General features: G+C 41.7%; 1 protein-coding gene across 4 annotated transcripts in view; it reads left to right on the forward strand.

The window, feature by feature from the left end:
- Positions 1-20461, forward strand: part of OSBPL2 (oxysterol binding protein like 2) — a 70779-nt gene extending 50318 nt beyond the window's left edge. For 3 of the 4 annotated variants that reach the window (XM_038749879.1, XM_038749878.1, XM_038749876.1), the window contains 8 exons: positions 2945-3127; positions 6475-6582; positions 9313-9402; positions 11032-11155; positions 13613-13744; positions 14283-14406; positions 14498-14588; positions 15615-20461. In XM_038749879.1, coding sequence (XP_038605807.1) covers positions 2945-3127; positions 6475-6582; positions 9313-9402; positions 11032-11155; positions 13613-13744; positions 14283-14406; positions 14498-14588; positions 15615-15717 — 955 coding nt within the window. In that variant the 3' untranslated portion in view covers positions 15718-20461. The remainder of the gene's footprint in view (positions 1-2944; positions 3128-6474; positions 6583-9312; positions 9403-11031; positions 11156-13612; positions 13745-14282; positions 14407-14497; positions 14589-15614) is intronic. The other variant, XM_038749877.1, reaches the window with a different exon arrangement.
- The last annotated feature ends 569 nt before the right edge of the window (positions 20462-21030 follow it).

Below are 21030 nucleotides of genomic sequence, written 5' to 3' on the forward strand. Positions count from 1 at the left end.
GCAAGGCACTTCACTTGTCTGTCCCAGTTTCAAAATCTGTAAAATAATAATATTTTATTTTATTTTAATAATTGTGGTATTGTTAAGCACTTAGTATTTGCCAGGCACTATTAAGCGCTGGGGTGAAGGCAAGCAAATCGTGTTGGACACAATCCCTGCCCCATGTTGGGCTCCCAGTCCCAGTCCCCATTTTGTAGATGAGGTAACTGAGGCACAGCGAAGTGACTTATCCAAGGTCACACAGCAAAATGGAGATTCAGTATCTGTTCTTCTACTTAGACCGTGAGTCCCACATGGGACAGGGACTGTATCCAACCCAATTAGTTTGAATCTACCGCAGTGCTTGGAACAGTGCTTGACACATAGTAAGCATTTAACAAATTCTATAATTATTCATTGTAATTATTAAGTTTGGGTCTCGGACCTGACTGTCCGGCATTTGAGCTGAGAGAGGAGGGAAGGCAGAGAAATGTCATTTCACAAAATGTGTAACGTGTCATCTTGTCGTATCGGCCCGCAGCAAGATGTGATGGCATGGGGAGAGGGGTGTCTCTTTGGCCCCGTCTCAGGGCAGTAGAATGTTTGTTGTTAGCTAGTGTAACTCGAGGGTGGGTGGCAAGCTGGGATCTTCAGCACAGGCTGAAAGAAACCATAGTTTCAGGCTAGAGCTTCAATATAGCCAGTTGATTTTTATCCTTGTATCCATCTGGGTTGGACTTCTCAAAACAATCCTCATGGTCAGAGATATCCACTTATGCCACCAGCTGTTTTAAAGAAAATAAATAAAAGTTTGTGTGAGGGGATCGGGAAGTGAAGAAAATGTGTCTCCTTCTCCTAATTCCATTTCACTCTGACCGTACCTGTAATTCTTTCAGTTGCCTAGCCAGTTGTCCCCTTTATGGCTGTCTGGTGCGTCGGTACCAACTTAATTTTTCAGTAAGATTTAGACCCTGAATGGAATTGGAGAGATCCTCAGCTGTTCCTGAATTCTTGAGGAATCATCAGATCAGTTAGTGCGGAAGTGTCATGTGTTGTGACTGATGAAGAATTCATAGACCCACTGGGGATCACAAGTCATTTTTCTAAATATCTTTGTGATTTCCCCCCAAATTCATTCCTCTTTATTGTCTCGTTCACTTGGAACCTGTGGTTTCTCTGTCTTTCAGGTGGGCCTAATTGGTTATTTTTAATTTACTGCTTGAACATTGCCACTTTGCTAGGAGTACATGATCTATAATTATGAGGTATAACACTGAAATAATTTAAAAAGATAAACTAGAGGATAGATGAAAATTCCAGAATATTCTAAAAGTAGTCCCGCTATTTAGTAATGACCCATGACAAATGTTTAGCTGAAGTATTTGATAAAGTATGATACCTCAGGGTTAGGCACTTTAGAAATTTTGTATAATTTAGTGGTTGGACCAAATCACTTGATAAATTGATAGAAAAATGAATAATTATTTTTAAAATGCATCCAACCTGGTTAGTTGTGATTTACTTACATTGTATCTTGGTCCAAAAATGTACTGTCATATTACGATGCAGTTTTTCTAGTTAGTTAGAGATAGCAAAAATAAATTCATAAGCTATTATCTTTTCATCTTTAAGAGTTCTTCAGGTCCAAGATGACCTTTTTCTTCTTAGATTTAACCATTCATTTGGTAAATTACTTGCTCTGGTAGTTAGCCTTTTTTATCTAATTCTTAAACTCTCCTTCCTCCACAGAATACTTCTGATTAATGGCTTAGAAATTCTAATTCTGGTTAAGTGAGTAATTATGTGGTTCAGGCTTTGAATTTTAATGACTACAACTGTGGGTGTATTCACAAAACCTGAACAGACGTAATTGTGGAAAAATAAATGATTTTAAAATCATGTTCGTAGGCCAAGAGATATCTTGGGCTCCAACAAATTTCTATGGAATGCAGGGTTTTCAAAAACAACTTTCAAAACCTTGAAAGGGTGAGGAATTTTAGTGTTAAACTGAAATAGAGGCACACTGGTTCTGGTCCCAGATCCGCATCAGTTCTTTCAAGCAGAATAAGTACTTGGGTGTTATTATGGCCCCTGTTTCTCCGTCACCCTTTACCCACCTGGCTCCTCCCAGTCAGAAACACTGAATTATTCTCATGGGGGCACCAAATAGATCATTTAGAGGTGAAGCCTCGTAGTTCTAGATTGCCTGGCAGTTCAGACTGAATTCTGAGGTTAAATGTCGAGGTATCTCTTAGCTTACAGAGTTGCCGAAATCAAATAACTTGGTATCAGGAAGTTCTATCCAATAACAGATATTTTTTCACTTCGATTGAGATGCAGGTCCCCATTAGAGGACAAGAGTTGAGAAAAATGACATTATTTTTGTGGTTACCCACTCCTCAAGTAATGGGGACAATTGTTCCCATGATCTTTTGAATTGGACTCCTAGACCTGCTCAGCCCAGGTTTCTGACAAGACCAGAGAGTTTCCAGTTGCCATTGAAAAAAGCTAAAATAGGCTTTCTAGCCTGTTGGCTCTTGGAGGTCTACCTCCTTCCAGAATTTATTTCCCCCTAAAATCCGTGCCCCCTCTTTACTCCCGTACTCAAAGTGAAAAATTGAATCATCTAAATGTAATCAGCTAAATTTCAACTGAATCTAACCAAAGTGAAACAGTTCGCTAACTGGAGGCCAGGGCTCCATTCTGCACTTGCTTCCCCCTGCTACTCTTTGAAGAAGTTGACCTGCCCAGCCTTCAATAGTTATGCCCCGATAGTCTGCTATCCTTACCACCCCTCAGAAGACCTCAGTTCCCCCTTAACTGCTAAGTGTTGGATCTAGGAAATCAGTTTGGATTCCTCATTTGTTGTGTGTGATTTATGGACTGACCTTTATTCATTTCAGTTTGGGAAACATGATTTTGTTGGATAATGTTGACCTTTCTCCCTTTTTTTTTTTGTCTCTAGGGATGATTTAGGGTTCAGATTTATATCTGAGCAGGTCAGTCACCATCCTCCCATTAGTGCATTTTATTCTGAAGGTCTCAATCAAGACTTTCGATTCCATGGCTCAATCTATCCCAAACTGAAGTTCTGGGGGAAGAGCGTAGAAGCAGAACCCCGGGGAACAATTACATTGGAGCTTCTGAAGTAAGTATTCAACTAACTGTCCGGTGTTTATCGAGGCCATAGTGGCTTTAAAAAAATATGCACCTGGAGCATCTCTGGCAAACTTTTTTTGTTGTTTATTTGTGTTTCCTGATTACCTTTTTGCTCTGAAGCTTCGGGTTCTGTAATAATTTGAAAGATGAATTGTTTTCTTGCTGAGTTCAGATTGTTCCTGTGAAATTGCTTCCTTTTTCTAATAAGGCAAATGCCCTTCTCCAAAAGAAAAATTTTGAATGAGCTGTCTGTTTTGGAAGCTATTTGCATACCTCTTCCTGTGGTGGAATGTTTAAACACACTAATTTGTCATAAGTTGTTAAACTAATCCATCTCGTTAATATCATCATGCTTCTGTAACTTTTGATGTTGAGACCAAGGTGGAAAGATTCCCTAATCACTTGGTGAGCCTAAATGGTTGAGAAATTCACTGCTGAAAGACATGGCTCGAAGATAACCCCGCAATTAAAAATAATAACCAGATTCATTTGTTGAAATTAGGACACCATTATCAAACCTGAACACGAGGAGCAAATCTAGAAACATTTCAGTCTGAAGGGATAATTCCACTACCTTTGACTGCTACAGGACCTAAAATGACCCTTTACTTAAAGTAGATCCTTTCTAGAAAATTAGGTTGGTTTCAGGCACTCAGTTGTGGTATTTGTTTAGCATTTACAGCATGTCAAGTACTGTAGATGCAATTAAAAAAAGTAATTGGACACCATCCCTGTCCCACCTGGGGCTCACAGTCTAAGTAGGAGGGAGAACAGATATTTAATCCCCACTTTACAGATGAGGAAGCTGAGGTACAGAAAAATTAAGTGATCGGACCAAAATCACACAATAGGTAATTGGCAGAGCTGGGATTAGAAACCAGGTCCTCCGATTCCCAGGTCCATGCTTCTTCCATTAGAGGGATCTAGGTTCTAAATCCCGGCTGTGTGACCTTGGGCAAGTCGCTTAATTTCTCTGTGCCTTTGTTACTACATCTGTAAAATGGGGATTAAGGCTGTGAGCCCCATGTGGGGCAGGGACTGTGTCCAGCCTAATTAACTTGTGTCTACCCCAGCACTTTAGTACAGTGCCTGGCATAGTAAGTGCTTAAAACAGATAGCATTAGGCCAAGCTGCTTATATAATCCCAAATCATCCTGTGTGCATCACAAGGGTCATCATCAGAGATTTCATTTTTGCCTCGAATCAGAGCCCTCTGAGGTCACATTACTGTAGATGCAGGCCTGCTGTGCCCAGCTCAACCTATGTGGCCTTCTTTTGCTGCTGGGCTGAGTTAAGCCATCCTTCCCCCACATCACCTCCTGGATGCCCTCCTATTTAAGACTGGGTTTAGGCTGGGGAAACCACGAGGTGATGACTAGGGCATTGCTGCGCATGTGTGGTGTTGCATATATGTGCTAATACCAGAAGTTTCTGGCATCCAAGAGGTCCATTCTGTTCTGCAAACTGGAATACATCATACGCATACAGCAGGTCCAGGCCACATCCCCACCCACATCAAGCACTTTGTATAATCAATCAATCAAGCGTATTTATTGAGCGCTTACTGTGTGCAGAGCACTGTACTAAGCGCTTGGGAAGTACAAGTTGGCAACATACAGAGACAGTCCCTACCCAACAGTGGGCGAAGTGACTTGCCTAAAGTCACACAGTGACAATTGGCAGAGCCGGGATTTGAACCCACAACCTCTGGCTCCAAAGCCCATGCTCTTTCCCCTGAGCCAAGCTGCTTCTCATTATAACTGTGATATCTGTTAAACGCTCCATCGCTCACTTTGTGTCCAACGCTGGGGTCAATACAACTTAATTGGGTCAGGCACGGCCCCCGCCCCACATGGGGCTCACCGCCTAAGAGGGAAAGGGACGAATCCCCATTTTACCGAGGAGGAAACTGAGGTCCAGAGAAGTGAAGTGACTTGTCCAAGGTCACCCAGCATGCCAATGGAAGATCCGGGATGAGAACCCTGGTCTCTTTCCCACGAGGCCACGCTGCTCTTCTTTGTAAGCGTACTTACTATGTCGCTCAAAATATGAGCTATACATTATTACAGTGTATGTGCCCTGCATATAGTGCTTAATAAATAACATTGATTGATGGATTGATTGAATGATCCCACCCCAGGGCTCAATAAAAACCAGGAGCCGAAAGTAGTTGATCTCTGCAGAAACTTATAGGTGCATGGAGCATAACACAAATGCGTTTTCTATTGCATCCTAATCCCAGATGATTTTGCAAACATGCGAATGTGCTAAAACCTTTCGTGGACTTGTGTCAGCCTCCAGGTCATGGGCTTGATTGGCCATGTATGATTTCTGTAAATTATATAGGTAATTTTCCTACAGTGTTGGGGTTGTGATCTTGTCAAACCCTATGTTAAGGGAAACTTGGTCTGTGGTGGTCACCCATTCCAGCACTTGCCTTGTTTTGTGCTGTAGAATCGCAACACCATGAACACATCCCCGAGCATGCATGTACATGTTTTTTTTTTTGGCAGCATGTTGTGTTGTATCCAAATAAGCTCGCATTGTTGGGCCATAGTTTGCTAATTCCCTAACAATGTTCTAGCCAGAATGCAGGGTGCATTGAATTGAGTTTATTAGAAGATGACCTGGATGGTGAATTATATCTGGGCATAAGCTGGGTTTAGTTTTCAGCCACACTGATATGCTGGATAGCTCTTCCTTGTGACCAGAACTGTGAATCCGACATAGGCTTTTGAAGCCACACATGCGCTCGTAGATGAACTTCCCCATCGGTCGTGTATTCTTTGAACAGGAAGCACAACAACCTGTCAGTAATATTGTGTACTGTGGGTGCATATGATCATCGTCCTGCTTATGTGTTTGCTGATTACACTGCCTAGTTCTGTTCTTGAATTTTCCTCTTGACATCCTCACGGTGCCCCTCTCCTGACTAGGGAAAATATGGCACCCTTTCTAAATGCCGCCTTTACCGAGGGAAGTCATTTCCAAGACTTTAAGGAACCCCAAATCTACAGAGTCACCACAATATGGATTTTATGTTCTGTTCTAGAACCTCATAGGAAAGCACTTTCCTCTTTTGTTTCATTCTTTTTTTTTTATTGCCTCAATTTCTAATTAAAATGACAGTGGGATTTTTGTTGACTCTTTAAAGGCAAATGAAAATTAAAAGAATGCTAAATAAATGGCCGTTGTTCAGAGGAGTTCAAAGAATCGTTTTTCTTCTTCGGATTTTAAGGCAGTTATGGTTTAATTCTGTTTTGGATTTTTGGTTTGGCGTTCCCGCAGTGAGTTTGGTTTTCTGGCCTTTGACTTGTTTTTTGGGGTCTTTCACAGGCATAATGAAGCCTACACATGGACAAATCCTACCTGCTGCGTACATAACGTAATCATTGGCAAACTCTGGATAGAGCAGTATGGAACAGTTGAAATTTTAAATCACAGGTAACAGACCGCAATTAAGGAATTAGAAAAAAGTGTTCCTGCTTCAAAGACTGTCACAGTTAAGCTTGCTGTATTTGAAACAGATATTAAGGGATGTCATTCTCCCGGTGAAATGGATTTTCTAGCCTTGTGCTAACAGTATTCCCTCTAAAATGGCGTACTTATTCCAAAGCCATTTCCATTTAATTTCTTTTAATATATTCACAGATTTTTAGAATTTTTTAGGGTATCTGAGTGCCTGTAGGTGCCAGGCACTGTCCTAAGCGCTGAGGCGAATACAAGCAAATCGGGTTAGACAAAGTCCCTGTCCCACATGGGGCTCACGGGCTTAATCCTCCTTTTAGAGATGAGGTAACTGAGGCACAGAAAAGTGAAACAACTTTCCCGAGGTCACATAGCAGACAAGTGGCAGAGCTGGAATTAGAACCCAGGTTCTCTGACTCCCAAACCCATGCTCTTTCCGCTAGGCCAGGCTGTTTCTCAGTGTGAATGAAATGAAATCTGACATATGTGAAAGACTGTGTGTTTTAGCGCCTTCCCCCCCCAGACTACCCATGAAGTTTGGGGAGAAGACTTTTATGACTCTTGAGGAAGTTTTTAGTTTGGATTTGTTTCTCAGTGATGATGGAAGCATCACAAGTTCCTGCCGTTGCATCCCTCTTAACAACTTTTCCCTCCAGCATCCCTTTATGGACCTATCAATCATCCATGAGTTGATCTAAATCTTTCCTGAATCTGTTGATGTTTTCTGCCTGCACAATTATTGTGATGGTAAAAACACAGAATTCACTCTCTTCTGTGAAAGAAGTGTTTTTTTTTTCTTCTACTTCCCTCCAAACTCATTTATGTGGGTTGAATTAAGGACAGCTTTGATAAGAGACAGAGATCTGAAAGGGAAATTTTAAATAGAAAGGAGCTTATGAAGCTTATGAAAAGTCCCTCGACAGCCATTTTAGGACAGATTCTGCTCATGAAAGAAACTGATTTGATTTTACATAGTTCAATAAAACCTCACCCAGGACAGTACTTGAGTTATGGGAAAATGCCAAGTCTTATGAAATTGCTTCTTCTGAGCATTGAGTGAAGGGGAAATAGGTTAGCTATTTTGGTCTCAAGATTTTTCCTTGTTTAAAAAAAAATTACTTGACAAAAATCAATTCAGTGTTTGAGGATTAGTGACACTGACAGTGAAAATCTTTCGCAAGGGATCTTGGTTGATTGATCTGGAGTTAACTTGCTCAGTTGTGAAGCACTGCTGCATTAATTTCAACAGACGTATAAAGATGCTGTCTAGAGAAACATAACACATGATAATTTCAAGTTGTAAGGCTCCCACCCTTTTGAGTTGATTCTAGCATGAAGAAATGGTGAACATGGGGATGAGAGCTGAGAAACATCATTTTCAATGGGCATTAAATCAGAGGTGAAAGAAGACCTACAAAAGTAGAACTCTCCATTTCCATGCATTGTAATAATCATTTGATTTTGAAACCAGTTGTAAATGGTTTCGGGCACTTAACGTGCACTAAAACACCAAAGCAGTACAACCTCATATATCTGACCCCCACTTTTCCAGATCTCCGGTACACTGATTATTCAGTCTACAGTAATAGAATTGTGGTGGCACTATAGCTGTAGGATAAGAGTGATTGTTGGTCACTATACTGAGAATCAGTGAATTACTCGTTACAAAAAAACTCAACCCTCATCTATTCACTCTCCCATGTATTGCTTATAGTCTTCAAAGTACCCACTCACTCACCCTTCTACCCATAAAAACCTGTCCCTATTTGTTTCTTGGTCCTGTTTCTTCTTCTTTATTCCCTTTCATGATTCTGCAATTTTTTTCCTAGAGGCCTGGTTCCCTTCATCTTCCTCTTTTTTCTTTCTTGTTCTCCTTTCAATTCCTGCTTTACTTCTGTCTCTGCTCTTTTTGTTTTGTTTTCTAGCTCTTGATTTTTTTTTCTGGGCCATATCATTTCCCTTTATTTTATTTTATTTTTTCCTTTTTGGGTCCCAGGATTTGCCAGGTTCCTCGGGCCTGTGTTGTGCCCTGCACGGCAAGCGAATTCCACCCTACTATTGGTGGTTGTTTCCTTTCCGCTTTCTTTAACACCTCTGACCTGCTCAGTTCTGCCCATCTGGGATGCCAAGAGAAAAGCATGAAAATCAGAGGCCTACTGAGCCTCTGATTTTGACCTGACCTGAGAGCAGGCAAGAGGCACCTCAAGACTCACTCCCTTCTTCTTACCCATCAGTAGTAATGGTATTTATTGTGTTTATTGTGTGCAGAGAAGTGTACTCAGCGCTGGAAAGGAATCACAGATGGGAGTAGACTCCTTCCAGCACCATCTCTCTGCTTCCAGCCGAGCGGAGCCTGGGTGGATAGGCAGTAAAAAGAGCAATTCCTGTTCTCCTACAGCGGGAAGTGTTGATAGCTCTGCAGGATCCCCACTATTGTATGGTGTATTTGCATGGCCTAGTGGATAGAGCATGAGTGAGCCTAGTGGGACCTTGTTCAAGTCACTTCACTTCTATGTGCCTCAGTTACCTCATCTGTAAAATGGAGATTACAAACGTGAGCCCCACGTGGGACATGGACTGTGTCCACCCTTGTATCTACTCCAGTTCTTAGTACAGGGCCTGACACATAAAGTGCTTAACAAATACCATAAAAAAATGTTTACATCTTCTTTCTTACATACGTGTTTGTTCCTGGTGTCTTTTCAGAACTGGTGATAAATGTGTACTCAACTTTAAATCCTGTGGGCTGTTTGGGAAAGAACTTCATAAAGTAGAAGGGTACATTCAGGATAAAAGGTAACTGGAAGCCCTTGCTTTTCAAATTAGCTAAGAATTTTTAATTTGAGTGAGTTTTTTTCATCTCAAGGACTATAGTTTAGTTCTCAAAAAATGTAGTGATACTATGTGGCATGATGAAAATTCATACTGTTTGGGTAAGGTGGACATAACTCTTGCCACTGTTACTTTTTCTGGTTAAATTATCTGGACTTGGTATGAAACTTTTTTTCCGCTCAGAAACCAGGCTTTGTCCCTACACTGTTGGACGGAGGAACTGTCTGAATAAATAATTTGCTGTTTCATTTCAGTACCGAGTGGTCAAAGAATCCAGGAAGGATTTGTCGTTTGGGGTTTATCATATGTGTCAGTTTTCCTTAGAAACAACACTTTATTCCAAACATTTTCTCAACTACTTCAGTGTTTTATTTTCAGGAAGCAGGAAAATTGAAGTTACTGGTCTGATTTACTCCAATCCGAGTAATTTTCAGTTATAAAAGCAAAATGCATAGCCTATATGAAAAGTGAGCCCATTTAACATTATAAAATATTTTCAAGCTAAATCCCGGGAAAATCGTCATTTTACATTTTGTACCCTCTCGGTTATCTTATTTATATTAATTGAGAAGGCTTTAAAATAAGGGAATAAGAGATCAGGCAGATTTTCCCCCAGGTATTTTAGAATTCGATCCACACATTAGGGGTGTTGATGCTCCGGACTGGAAGCAGAATCAAGTGTCACTAATGGGCTACTAGTCTTGTCTGTCTCAGATTTTCATACATAATCTCAATTGGTAATTGCTACAGAGATTTTTTCCAAGCTGTAATGCCTAGGTCATATGATCTTCACTGTTGTTGCTCACAGTGCCTGAGTGTGCACATTCATAAGGTCACATGTTTTCTAGTATTTTCTGAAAATTCCCCCTCAGAGAAGAATTAATCATCCAGCCAGGGATAAACAATTTCCCACTTATCAGTCCATTCTGCAAAAACCCTGGTATAAGAATTATAGTTAAGCTTTTGGTCCTAATTCCACCTGATTTGGATTAGACACCAAGGGTCAGCCAAGTCTCGTCTTTTCTGTCTGATGGCTGTCACTGAGAGAAAATACTTCTTGCTACCAAGCGTTACTTTTGGCCATTCAATCCAAACCTTTCTTCTTTGTCATTCTCCTATATTAGTTAAAAAAAACAACAGGAGCCTGAAGTGATGAGACCATCTGCAATATCAAAGTCTCCAGATACATCTTGTGGTGTCCAGTCCTTAAATAAACAAGTGTTGAGCAGTTTATAGCGATGGACTTTTTTTTTAACACCAAAATATACTGCCTATTCTCACTCCTCCATTTCTATCCCACACTGCCCTGTAGTCTAGCGCTCTACACTGTTGGCTTCACCACCTGCCCAATTTGAATTTAGTTGAGGGAATGTGAATAATCTGTTCAGAGCTGCATGAATAAATGACCCAAAATGCCAGGGAACTTCAGCTCCTGAAATTTCCATTTGTGTGTATGAAAAAGGCTGCCCAGAAATTTGTACCAGGAGATGTCAAAATCGGAAGCTGATGTCATTGTCCAGAATAAAATCGTACTAATTTTACATTATAAATTATATGATCTGTGCAGAAGAAAAATGCTTTTTCTTTTACTAGCAAAAAGAAGCTCTTTATGATTTATGGCAAGTGGACAGAGTGTTTGTGGGGGATCGATCCTGCTTCCTATGAGTCCTACAGAAAGCATGAAAGGAGAGGAGACCACCAGAAGAAACCCAAACCAGTAAGATTACTGAACTTGATGAAACCAATAAATACCATTGATGGAAATCTGTCTTTTCACCTAATCTTTAATAAGGCTGTAGTGAATCCTTAGAGTCCCCCAAAATACAGATACATGAAGAGTAGCTGTAAGAATTTGATGGCAGCGTGTGAAGCAGCATAGCCTAGTGAGAGAGCACAGACATGAGAGTCAGAGGACCTGGGTTCTAATTCCAGTTCTGCCACAAGCCTGCTGTGTGACCTCGGACGAGTCACTCAACTTCTCTGTGCTTCAGATACTTAACTGCAAGATAGGGATTCAATACCTGTTCTCCCTCCTACTTAGAATGCGAGCCCTCTGTGGGACCTGACTATCTTGTATTTGCCCCTGTGCATAGTACAGTACTTGGCGCATAGTAAATTGTTAACAAATGCCACAGTTGCTCTTATGACAGGAAGGAAACATTCTGGCTGTTAGGAATTCAGAGAAGGTGGTTAAATTGCGCACAAATCTTTCTAGTAAAAGTGATCACTCAGAGGAAAATGTCTTCCACAGAGAAATTTAAGCTTTGTGGGGTTTTTTTTTTCCCTGTGACCATGATCTTGAGTTGATGGAAATCAAGTTCGTGTGTATTTTTTCCTTCTTCTGAATTCTGCATGCAGGTTAATTCATGCAGCCATAGAAAATCTTCCTTCCAGAACTCTGTAGTCTTGATTGCTCCCTAAAACTGGTTATTCTTGGTTTTTAAATTGTAAAAGAACCAGGTTTCTTTTCTAGTGAATAGTCTGAGGTGCAAAGCAAGCTGCAGTAGTCAATTTGGATTAACCAAATACTCCTGATATAATTTTTTAAGGTGTCTGGGTCCTCCAGATCTCCTTCTCCTCCAAGAAGCTTTCCTCAATAAATTTCTGTTCTCTACAGGCTAGCTCCTCCCAGCTACCATCTCAACAACTTTGCATCACCGCAGGACTTTTGCACTCCCAACCTTTTGTTGCATGTTTGTAAATCTGAATTCACATTCTCTGCTATCTGGGCACTTCTTCAATCCTATCTATAAATTGTGTGTTTGTGGGCAGGATCCGTAATTTATTTTAATGTCTGTCTCTCTAGGCTGTAAGCTCCTTACTCACTTAACAAGTACCATAATTATTAAGCGCTTACAGCGTGGCTCAGTGGAAAGAGCATGGGCTTTGGAGTCAGAGGTCGTGGGTTCAAATCCCAGCTCCGCCAATTGTCAGCTTTGTGACTTTGGGCAAGTCACTTCACTTCTCTGGGCCTCAGTTACCTCATCTGTAAAATGGGGATTAAGACGGTGAGCCCCCCGTGGGACAACCTGATCACCTCGTAACCTCCCCAGTGCTTAGAACCGTGCTTTGCACATAGTAAGCGCTTAATAAATGCTATCATTATTATTATATTATTACGTGCCAAGGACTGTTCTAAGCTCTGGGGTAGATAATAATAATAATAATTATAATAATTATAATAACGTTGGCATTTGTTAAGCGCTTACTATGTGCAAAGCACTGTTCTAAGCACTTGGGGGGGATACAAAGTGATCAGGTTGTCCCACGTGGGGCTCACGGTCTTAATCCCCATTTTACAGATGAGGTAACTGAGGCTCAGAGAAGTTAAGTGACTTGCCCAAGGTCACACAGCAGACATGTGGTGGAGCCGGGATTCGAACCCATGACCTCTGACTCCAAAGCCCGCGCTCTTTCCACTGAGCCATTCTGCTTCTCTAGCCACGCTGCTTCTCTTAATCAGGTTGGACACAGTCCCTGTCCCACTTGGGGTCACACTCGTATTCCCCATTTTACAGATGAGGTAACTGAGGCCCAGAGAAGTTAAATGACTTGCCCAAGGTCACACAGCAGATATGTGGGGAAGCCAGGATTAGAACCCAGGGTCTTTTGACTCTCAGGTGCAAGCTGTATCCACTAAGCCATGCTGCTCCTTGTGGGCAGGCAACATGTCTACCAATTCTTGTTATATTGTACTCTCCTAAGTGCTTGGTACACAGTGAGTGTTCAATAAATACGATTGACTGAATACAGTTTACTAAGCGCTATTCTTTCAAAAAAATTCCTTGAAGCCAGTAGCATCTACGTGCTTTTTTTGAATAAGCCCGTCCTGAAGTTTTTTGTGTGTACCAAAAGCAGCACTAGTAGCAAAATGGAAATTATCAATTTGTACAGGAACTTCCCTGAAGGCGGTGCCTCTGATATTAGGCAAACTCCCTGGATTTCTCACAATTTTGTAGTACAAATAGAATAGCTTGACTTATTGGTATATAATCAATCCAGGTAGAGTAAAAGGAATAAAATGGATCATGAAATCTGGATAATTTCCAGATCAATGTACTTTAAGGCACCTTTCCGGTTTCCCTCCTACCTAATTATGCCTCCACCTGAGATCTCATTGTCATGTGGAGCTGAAGCACGTACCAGGGAAAATGAACAGTCATCTGTGTTTCAGGAGGGTGATGCCGCAGAGAAGTCTGAGAGCGATGTGGTCGACGATGTGCCGGAGATCCAGGACACCGTGCAAGTTATTCCCGGGAGCAAGCTTCTCTGGAGGATCAACACCAGACCACCAAATTCCTCCCAGGTAAATCAGGGACTAGGAGATCCTGACTGCCTCAGAGGGTGTGTGTGTGTGTGTGTGTGTATACTCTGAATGCTTCTGTACATTTGGAACAGCCTGCTACCTGATGAGAGGTGGAACCTGCTGGGGGAAGCTTTAAAGGGCTGTGGGGAAATGAGGAGGAAATTTCAAATTTTTAATTTGAAATGCCAAGCAGAGGTGCTTCCCGGGGCAGGTCGGATTGCCCAGAGCCCAGGTGTATACCTGTCCAGTTCAAGGAAAATATTTTTTGGATTGAAGTCATATACCCAAAAGTTAATTTGAGGGAAATTCGGAGCCTCTACATTTTTTGAGTGTTTTTTTTTTAAATCCGAAACCAAGAAAGCCTTTGCTCTTTTGTCTTACATTGAACATTGAAATTGACAGTGCAGAGTGAACTGCAGGGCTGTGTTTTTCTGAGCAGTGCTTTCAGAAGCAGTTTGAAAATGAAGAATATGGGCCCACAAAGAATTTCCGTTTCTGGTAATAAAATTGGTTTGTGTGTGTGGTTTTTTTTTCCCAGATGTATAATTTTACCAGTTTTACTGTGAGCCTCAATGAGCTGGAAAAGGGCATGGAAGACATCCTAGCTCCGACAGACTGTCGTCTGCGCCCAGATATCAGAGGCATGGAAAATGGCAACATGGGTATGAGTCTTCTCGAGTCACACTTGGTTTATGTACGGATTCCCTCCACTTCTGTTAATTTTAAAGAGTGTATCGATTTTGTCTGTCCCAGACTTGGCAAGTCAAGAGAAAGAAAGACTGGAAGAAAAACAGAGAGAAGCTCGAAAAGACCGTGCCAAAGATGAGGAAGAATGGAGGACAAGGTAAAGGATGAAAGAGAAATGGGGGTTGGCCTGGATTAAATTGATCTGGGAGGTTTTACAGGAGAGGGTGGTACTTCTTGTCCATACCTGCTTCCACTGAAACAGTCAGTCAGTCGCTATTATTCATTAAATCATATTTATTGAGTGTTTAATATGTGCAGAGCACTGTACTAAGCACTTGGAAGTACAAGTCGGGAACATATAGAGACGGTCCCTACCCAACAATGTGCTCAGTCTAGAAGGGCGAGACAGACAACAAAACAAAACATGTAAACAGGTGTCAAAACAGAACAAATAGAAATATAGCTACATGCACATCATTAACAAGATAAATAGTACAGTAAATATGTACAAGTAAAATAAATAGAGTAATAAATCTATACAAATATATGCATGTGCTGTGGGGAGGGGAAGGAGGTACTTGATTGGATACAGCGCGTCTGGCATCAACAGTTTGCAAGGGTGCACGGCCTTGAACGTGGGATTTGGTGGGTGAGGAAAATATGTGGTTTTGCAAAGATGCCATCCCAGTTTTATGGAAGATCAGGTTTGTAGCTGCCTGTCATTTGGATTTCATTTTTAGAAGTAGGCTGGAGATAAATGCATTATCAAGATTCCTGACTATCCCTTTACGTTTGCCTACTTTCATGTCAGTCTGGATTTAGCATCGTGGCAGATCCCCAAAGGGTTCCTGAGGCTGATTTACTCATAAATGGAATGAATTTTATGAAAGCAGTTACCGGAGCACCTCAAATTGTACACGAACTCAAATTATTATTTAAAACACTGTTTCTAGGATTTCTTTCCTTCGGTTAAAAATTTGAGTTGGCTATTCATGAAAAATACCCACCTAAGGCTAAAATGTTCAGAATGAAAATACTGTTTAAAATTCTCTGTTTTAGGTTGCTCTCTAATAAAACGTCTTGTGTGAGAAAAAGCAATTGAAAGTAATATAAAAAAGCAAACCAGCTTTAATTGTGCGTCGAAATTATTTTCCCCGTTGACCTATCCTTTTACTTTCTGCAGATGGTTTTCTCAAGGCAATAACCCATATACCGGGACTCCTGACTGGTTATATTCGGGTGGATACTTTGATAGAAATTTCTCGGACTGTCCTGATATATACTGAGGCATTGGAACAGTTCCCTTTTGACCAACCGCGTGGACATCACGAGGTTAGACTTTGCTTCAAGCTAATTAATCTGTTTTTGTTAACAGCAGAAGCCAACTTTTCTAAGGTCGATTTTATTGGAAATAACATCGTTCGCCAGGAATTTAATTGTCATTACTTTGGGGATTGATACCGTTCAGATATCACTGACGTCCCTTTTACCAGGTTGCACCTGAGAGTATCATGTTTTCACTGTTTTAAGGAGGACTATTGTTGATGATTTTCAAGTTTCATGATACAAGTTGGCCGTGGCAACTGTAGTTTGAAGTATTTACCCCGCCCCCCTCAACTCTGTAACCTAAAACGTCAGAAGCCAGAGAAGGGGAGGATCCAGGTTTCTTTTTTTTTTTAATGCTGCAGAAGAGAGGCCTCACAGGTACTCTGAACAGGTACTCTGAACTCGGACCAGCGGTAGCAGATGGATGTGGGTCAAACCAGTCTAACCATACCACCGGAAAAGAGACAGTGGTCAGAACGAATTCCCAGAGGGATGAAGAGCCACGGAAGTGCTCTTAATCTAATTCTGTCCGTCAGAGTTGGAGCTGCAAAATAAAGAACACCAGGCAGGGTAGACTGAAAAGTTTTCCAACTCTCTATTATCTCATTCTTTGGCACTACGACTATTCCTTAGTAAGTAATCGTGATGGGACTCTGAAATGGTGTTTTGATTGAGCGAGGTGCAGTCATCGACATAAACATCGTGGGCAAAGTGAAACACCGCCAGTAGAGCATAGCATGCCTTAGGGATGTTGGTGGAACCCTGGAAGAAAGACACTAAGACTGCTCGCAATGGAACCATCTGTGGAAGAAAGACACTAAGACTGCTTGCCATCCCTTCAAGTAAGTCAAGCCTCCAGCGGTTGCATGGAAGTAGTCAGCCTCGTAGACGGGGTGTACACTCTGGGCAAACCTAAGTCACTTTTGAAAGCACTTCGTTCATATATCTCCATAGAGCTGTCGTGTGGGTTTTTAAAAACGATGCATGTTCTGTAACATTAGGGGGTCACATCTAGTTGCACATTGTGGGGGAGAAAAAGCAGGGTCTGCAAACTCTAACTGGTATAGCGAAAGTGATTTTTAAAATACTAATAGGTATAATTGTCTAAGCACGTGTGGTCATCCAAGTGACTTATTTGTTTGGGTAGATATGTCAAAGCCATATAAGGTCCGAGCTGTTGGAATTGCAGAGAAATTTATTGTACATATGCATATATTATATATACATATATATATATATATATAATTTTATTGAGTGGGGTTTCAAAGTCATAGATTCCTGAAGATCAGAAGGGGCTATAGTTTTGTGCCTAGACTTAAAAATTAGGTTTGTAATTAAAACACTTTTTAAAGCTGAACATTGTTTTTGAGAGTTTCTCATTTTATAACCAATGGAAACGAGAAAGTGGTAGTGTTGTAGCCGAGTTGGCCGTTGCTCCAAATCAGTGCCACAAATTCCCTCAGTGAACCCGTTGGATGGCTTTCCGGATCCACTGGGGCATTCCCGTTTTCATTTCCTGACCAGTTTTGAAGCCAGTTTGGAAGAAAATTTCTCCAGGTGACCCGGACCTCAGGTTAATTGGAGGATTTGGTTGGGCTGGGCAGCCGCCATGGGCTCAATCGCCTATCAGTAAGGAAGGAAAGCGGTCAAAGGCAGAGATGTTAAGGACACCATCCTGAAATACATTCGTGTCCACTACATTCTTTCTGCAGTGAGCAGCGCTTTATTGGCTTGGCTTCTTCAAATTATCCAGCCAGATCTAGTTAGTAATGTGCACATTGGCATAGAGGAGAAGAACAAATATCTCTCCTAAAATAAATTAGCTGGTATTTGATGTTTTTTAGGAAATAGAAACTAACACGATAGAGTACAATTGGAAAATCGGCTCCTGTGTACTTAAACGGGCTTTTCTTTTTCAAGTTTTTTTATTGTTAAAAAAGGATGAACGATGTCCCACTAGCAATTTTCAATCCTGTGTTTAATCACTGTGGCTGCGGGTGTCCCTAGTAAGACTGCATGAAAGTCATGTGTGATTTCCTGATGCTATGCAGGCATGCTTACAAAATATCAGGTCTAAAATCAGAAATATAAAATTTCCTTAAATACAGAAAAATCTCTTGGAATTAAAGGTGATTCTTGCTCCTCGTGGAAATTTGTTTCCCACTTGAGAGGTATCCACATTTGGAGTGATGGTCTGTATAAGACAAAAATATACAAGGTGCTCCATTTGAAATAAGGACTTTGTATAAAAGGGCCAGCTGAAATCTTAATGCCTCTCTGTACTGAAATTAAAAACTCGTTACATTTCTGCCCGTTAGGCAAAAAAAATGGACTTTCTTTAAAAATTGAGTTGGGATCACGTGGAGCTGGACAGAATTTATTCGCTTTAACCAATAAGCTGCCTAGGGCATCGGGTCAGGGAAGAATGAACAAAACAAGTATTTCCAGATTTGAAGATGGCTTGCAGTGTAGGGGCTAGGCTAGCCCCAAAGCCTCCGCATTTCTTCTTTGAAAAATGAATGACCCTTCTCTCTTTCGCAAGAGAGTTCAAACCCCTGTAGCTTTTCAAGGACCAGGTGGGACCCTGCAGCCCTACGATGTCACAAATGAAAACCCAGGATCCTGCTAAAAGGTGTAGGAAAAAAACCCCTGCATTTGGGGGGTAAAGAAAACCAATGCAGAGGCATCAGTTCCAGTAGACGAACCACTTGTACATTGAACTGTTGTATTGATTTTATTTTCTCCTCTGTGCGAGGAAAAAGGCAAAGTACATAGGGACAGCTCCAAGGGGGCCCCTGGCTGACCTAGGATGGGAGTCTCCAGAAGAAAGACCTTTCATTGAACTGTTTCTTTTGCTAGCAGATGTACCCGGGTTTTAAACTCGGGAGTGGTCACTAGATAGTCATATTTATGGAGCACTTTCTGTGTGCACAGCACTGTACTAGGAGCTTGGGAGAGTACAGTGTAACAGACACAGTCCCTGCCCACCCTGAGCTTTGCAGTCTGGAGGATACAGGCTAGATACAGGGACGTGCTTCGTAGGAGTTTATTGTTGAGGAATTGGCCAGGCATTTTTCTGAAGCTTGTCATCCAGGAGGAGCAGTGTAGCCCAGTGGAAAGAACACAGGCCTCGGAGTCAGAGGACCCGCGTTCTCATCTCACCATTGTAGTTTGCCTGCCATGAGACCTATGGCAAGTCACTTAATTTCTCTGGACCTCAGCTTCCTCATCCATAAAATAGGGCTTCAATATCTGTTCTTCCTTCTACTTAGACTGCTCCGTGTGGTACAGGGACGGGTCTGACCTGATTTGCTTGTGTCTACTCCATCACTTAGAAAATAGTGTTTTACTCGCAGTAAGCCCTTAACAAGTACCATAATAATCATTATTATTTATTAGTAAGGAAAAGCTGCATTCACAACTTCTTCTCCTTCTCCCCCACCCCCAAGGAATGTTGGATTTGTTTCCTGGGCCTTTTATCCCAGCGATAAAAAGCCCCAAGTGAGTTTTAAGAAAATCCGACAACCTTACAAATGACCAAAAACCATCGGTAAAAACGTCTCACTCCCCAAACCCAGTCGGTTTTGAAGACATATCTTTTGGAGAAAGATTCTTGTATTTCAAAGGCACTCTATTCAAGTGGTGATAGCCTTCCTGGGCCTAAAATTGTAATTAATGGGTGCCAACTTTTCAGTTCTGTTTTATGAAATGAAAATGGTGGGGGAGAAGCAGTGTTATCCACATTCAGTTAAGTAATAATTGTGGTATTTCTCTAAGTGCGTACTGTGTCCCAGCACTGTGCTAATCCCTGGGGTAGGTACAATACAATCAGATCAGATGCAGTCTCGGCCCCATGCAAGGCTCAGGGGGAGAAGACAGTAAAATGGAAAGGCTTGCAATAAACCCAGGCTTTTACTTCAGCTTCAGCACTTGGAATTGTTGTTTTCTTAAATTCCCCCTGGAATCGTTCCCAAATCCTGCCAAAATCAAAACTTTAGCCCAATGGAAGACTGTGATTAACATATGATTTGTAGTGCATTAATTATGCCCAGCACTTGCACTGTCTACTGTTTTTTCTTTGTGTGTTTGCCTGTGCTTACATTGTGTCTTGCTTGATTCTGTTCCCCTTTGCTTAGGGTTTTCTTTTTTTTTTTCCAACGTGAAAGCACACATTCTGGTTGCATCCCTTAGTGTACAGATAACTAAATACTACATCAGTTGTTAATATGATGCTATTTTAAGTCTTTGGACTCAAACTCAAACCATATGTTAGGTCAGTTGTATTTAAAAAAAAACCCAATACTTAGTTCGCTGTAAGTTAATGAATAGGACACAGATAATTGATTTCAGTAAGGTTTTATAGCATGGAAAAATGTATATCTGCTTCTACCCAGGACTTCGGCTCCCACTCTGATGGACCCTTTTATGAAGCTGCTCCCCTCCACGCCCCCCACCCAGTATTCAATCGCTGTACTCCGGTTGGTTTTTTTAGAAAACACTGGGTTCACCTTATCAATGTTGCATGGAAATGTCAGATGTTGAAAATGCTCTAGTGAGATGGGTTTATTTTTATAATATTTAATAACTGTCCATACCCACCTATTAACAAAATCACTCCTATTTAGCCTTTTGGAGGAGGCTTGTACAGATTTGTGGACATAAATGTTAAACTGTAAATCTGAATAAAGGTCCTTTTGAAGAAGACGTGCAACGCTTGACATTTGCTTTTCGCGAAATCGTCTTTCGCCGGCTCCGCGGCTCGCTCCTCTAGGGAGAGGCCTGCCGATATGCCCCAGCTGCCTTACCCTACTGCGTCAGGTCGCCCCAGGGTGGGTTGCCGGCCCTCTGGGGAGCCGGCTGCTTCCCCACAAAGCTCAGCAGGGTGAGGAGCAGATTCAGGGACCCCGGGAAATTGCCGTTTGGTATTTGTTAAGCGCTTACTATGTGCCAGGCTCCGTACTGAGCACGGGGTTAGATACAAGTTAATCAGGTTGGACACGGTCTGTCTCCCACATGGGGCTCATAATCCCCATTTTACAGACGAGGTAACAGGCCCAGAGACATTAAGTGACTTGCCCGAGGTCGCACAGCAGACAAGTGGCAGAGCCGGGATTAGAACCCAGGTCCTTCCGACTCCTAGGCCCTTGGTCAATCCACTAGGCCATGCTGCTTCTGGTGAACAGGAGCGGTCGATGAAAGGGCAGAAATGTACCCCACGGCAACGGGGTGCAGGACGAGGAGGTTTAGGACGTGTTCTTTGCCTTCAGGGCATT

Source organism: Tachyglossus aculeatus, chromosome 8 (genome assembly GCF_015852505.1).
Source record: "Tachyglossus aculeatus isolate mTacAcu1 chromosome 8, mTacAcu1.pri, whole genome shotgun sequence".
Taxonomy (NCBI): Eukaryota; Metazoa; Chordata; class Mammalia; order Monotremata; family Tachyglossidae; genus Tachyglossus; species Tachyglossus aculeatus.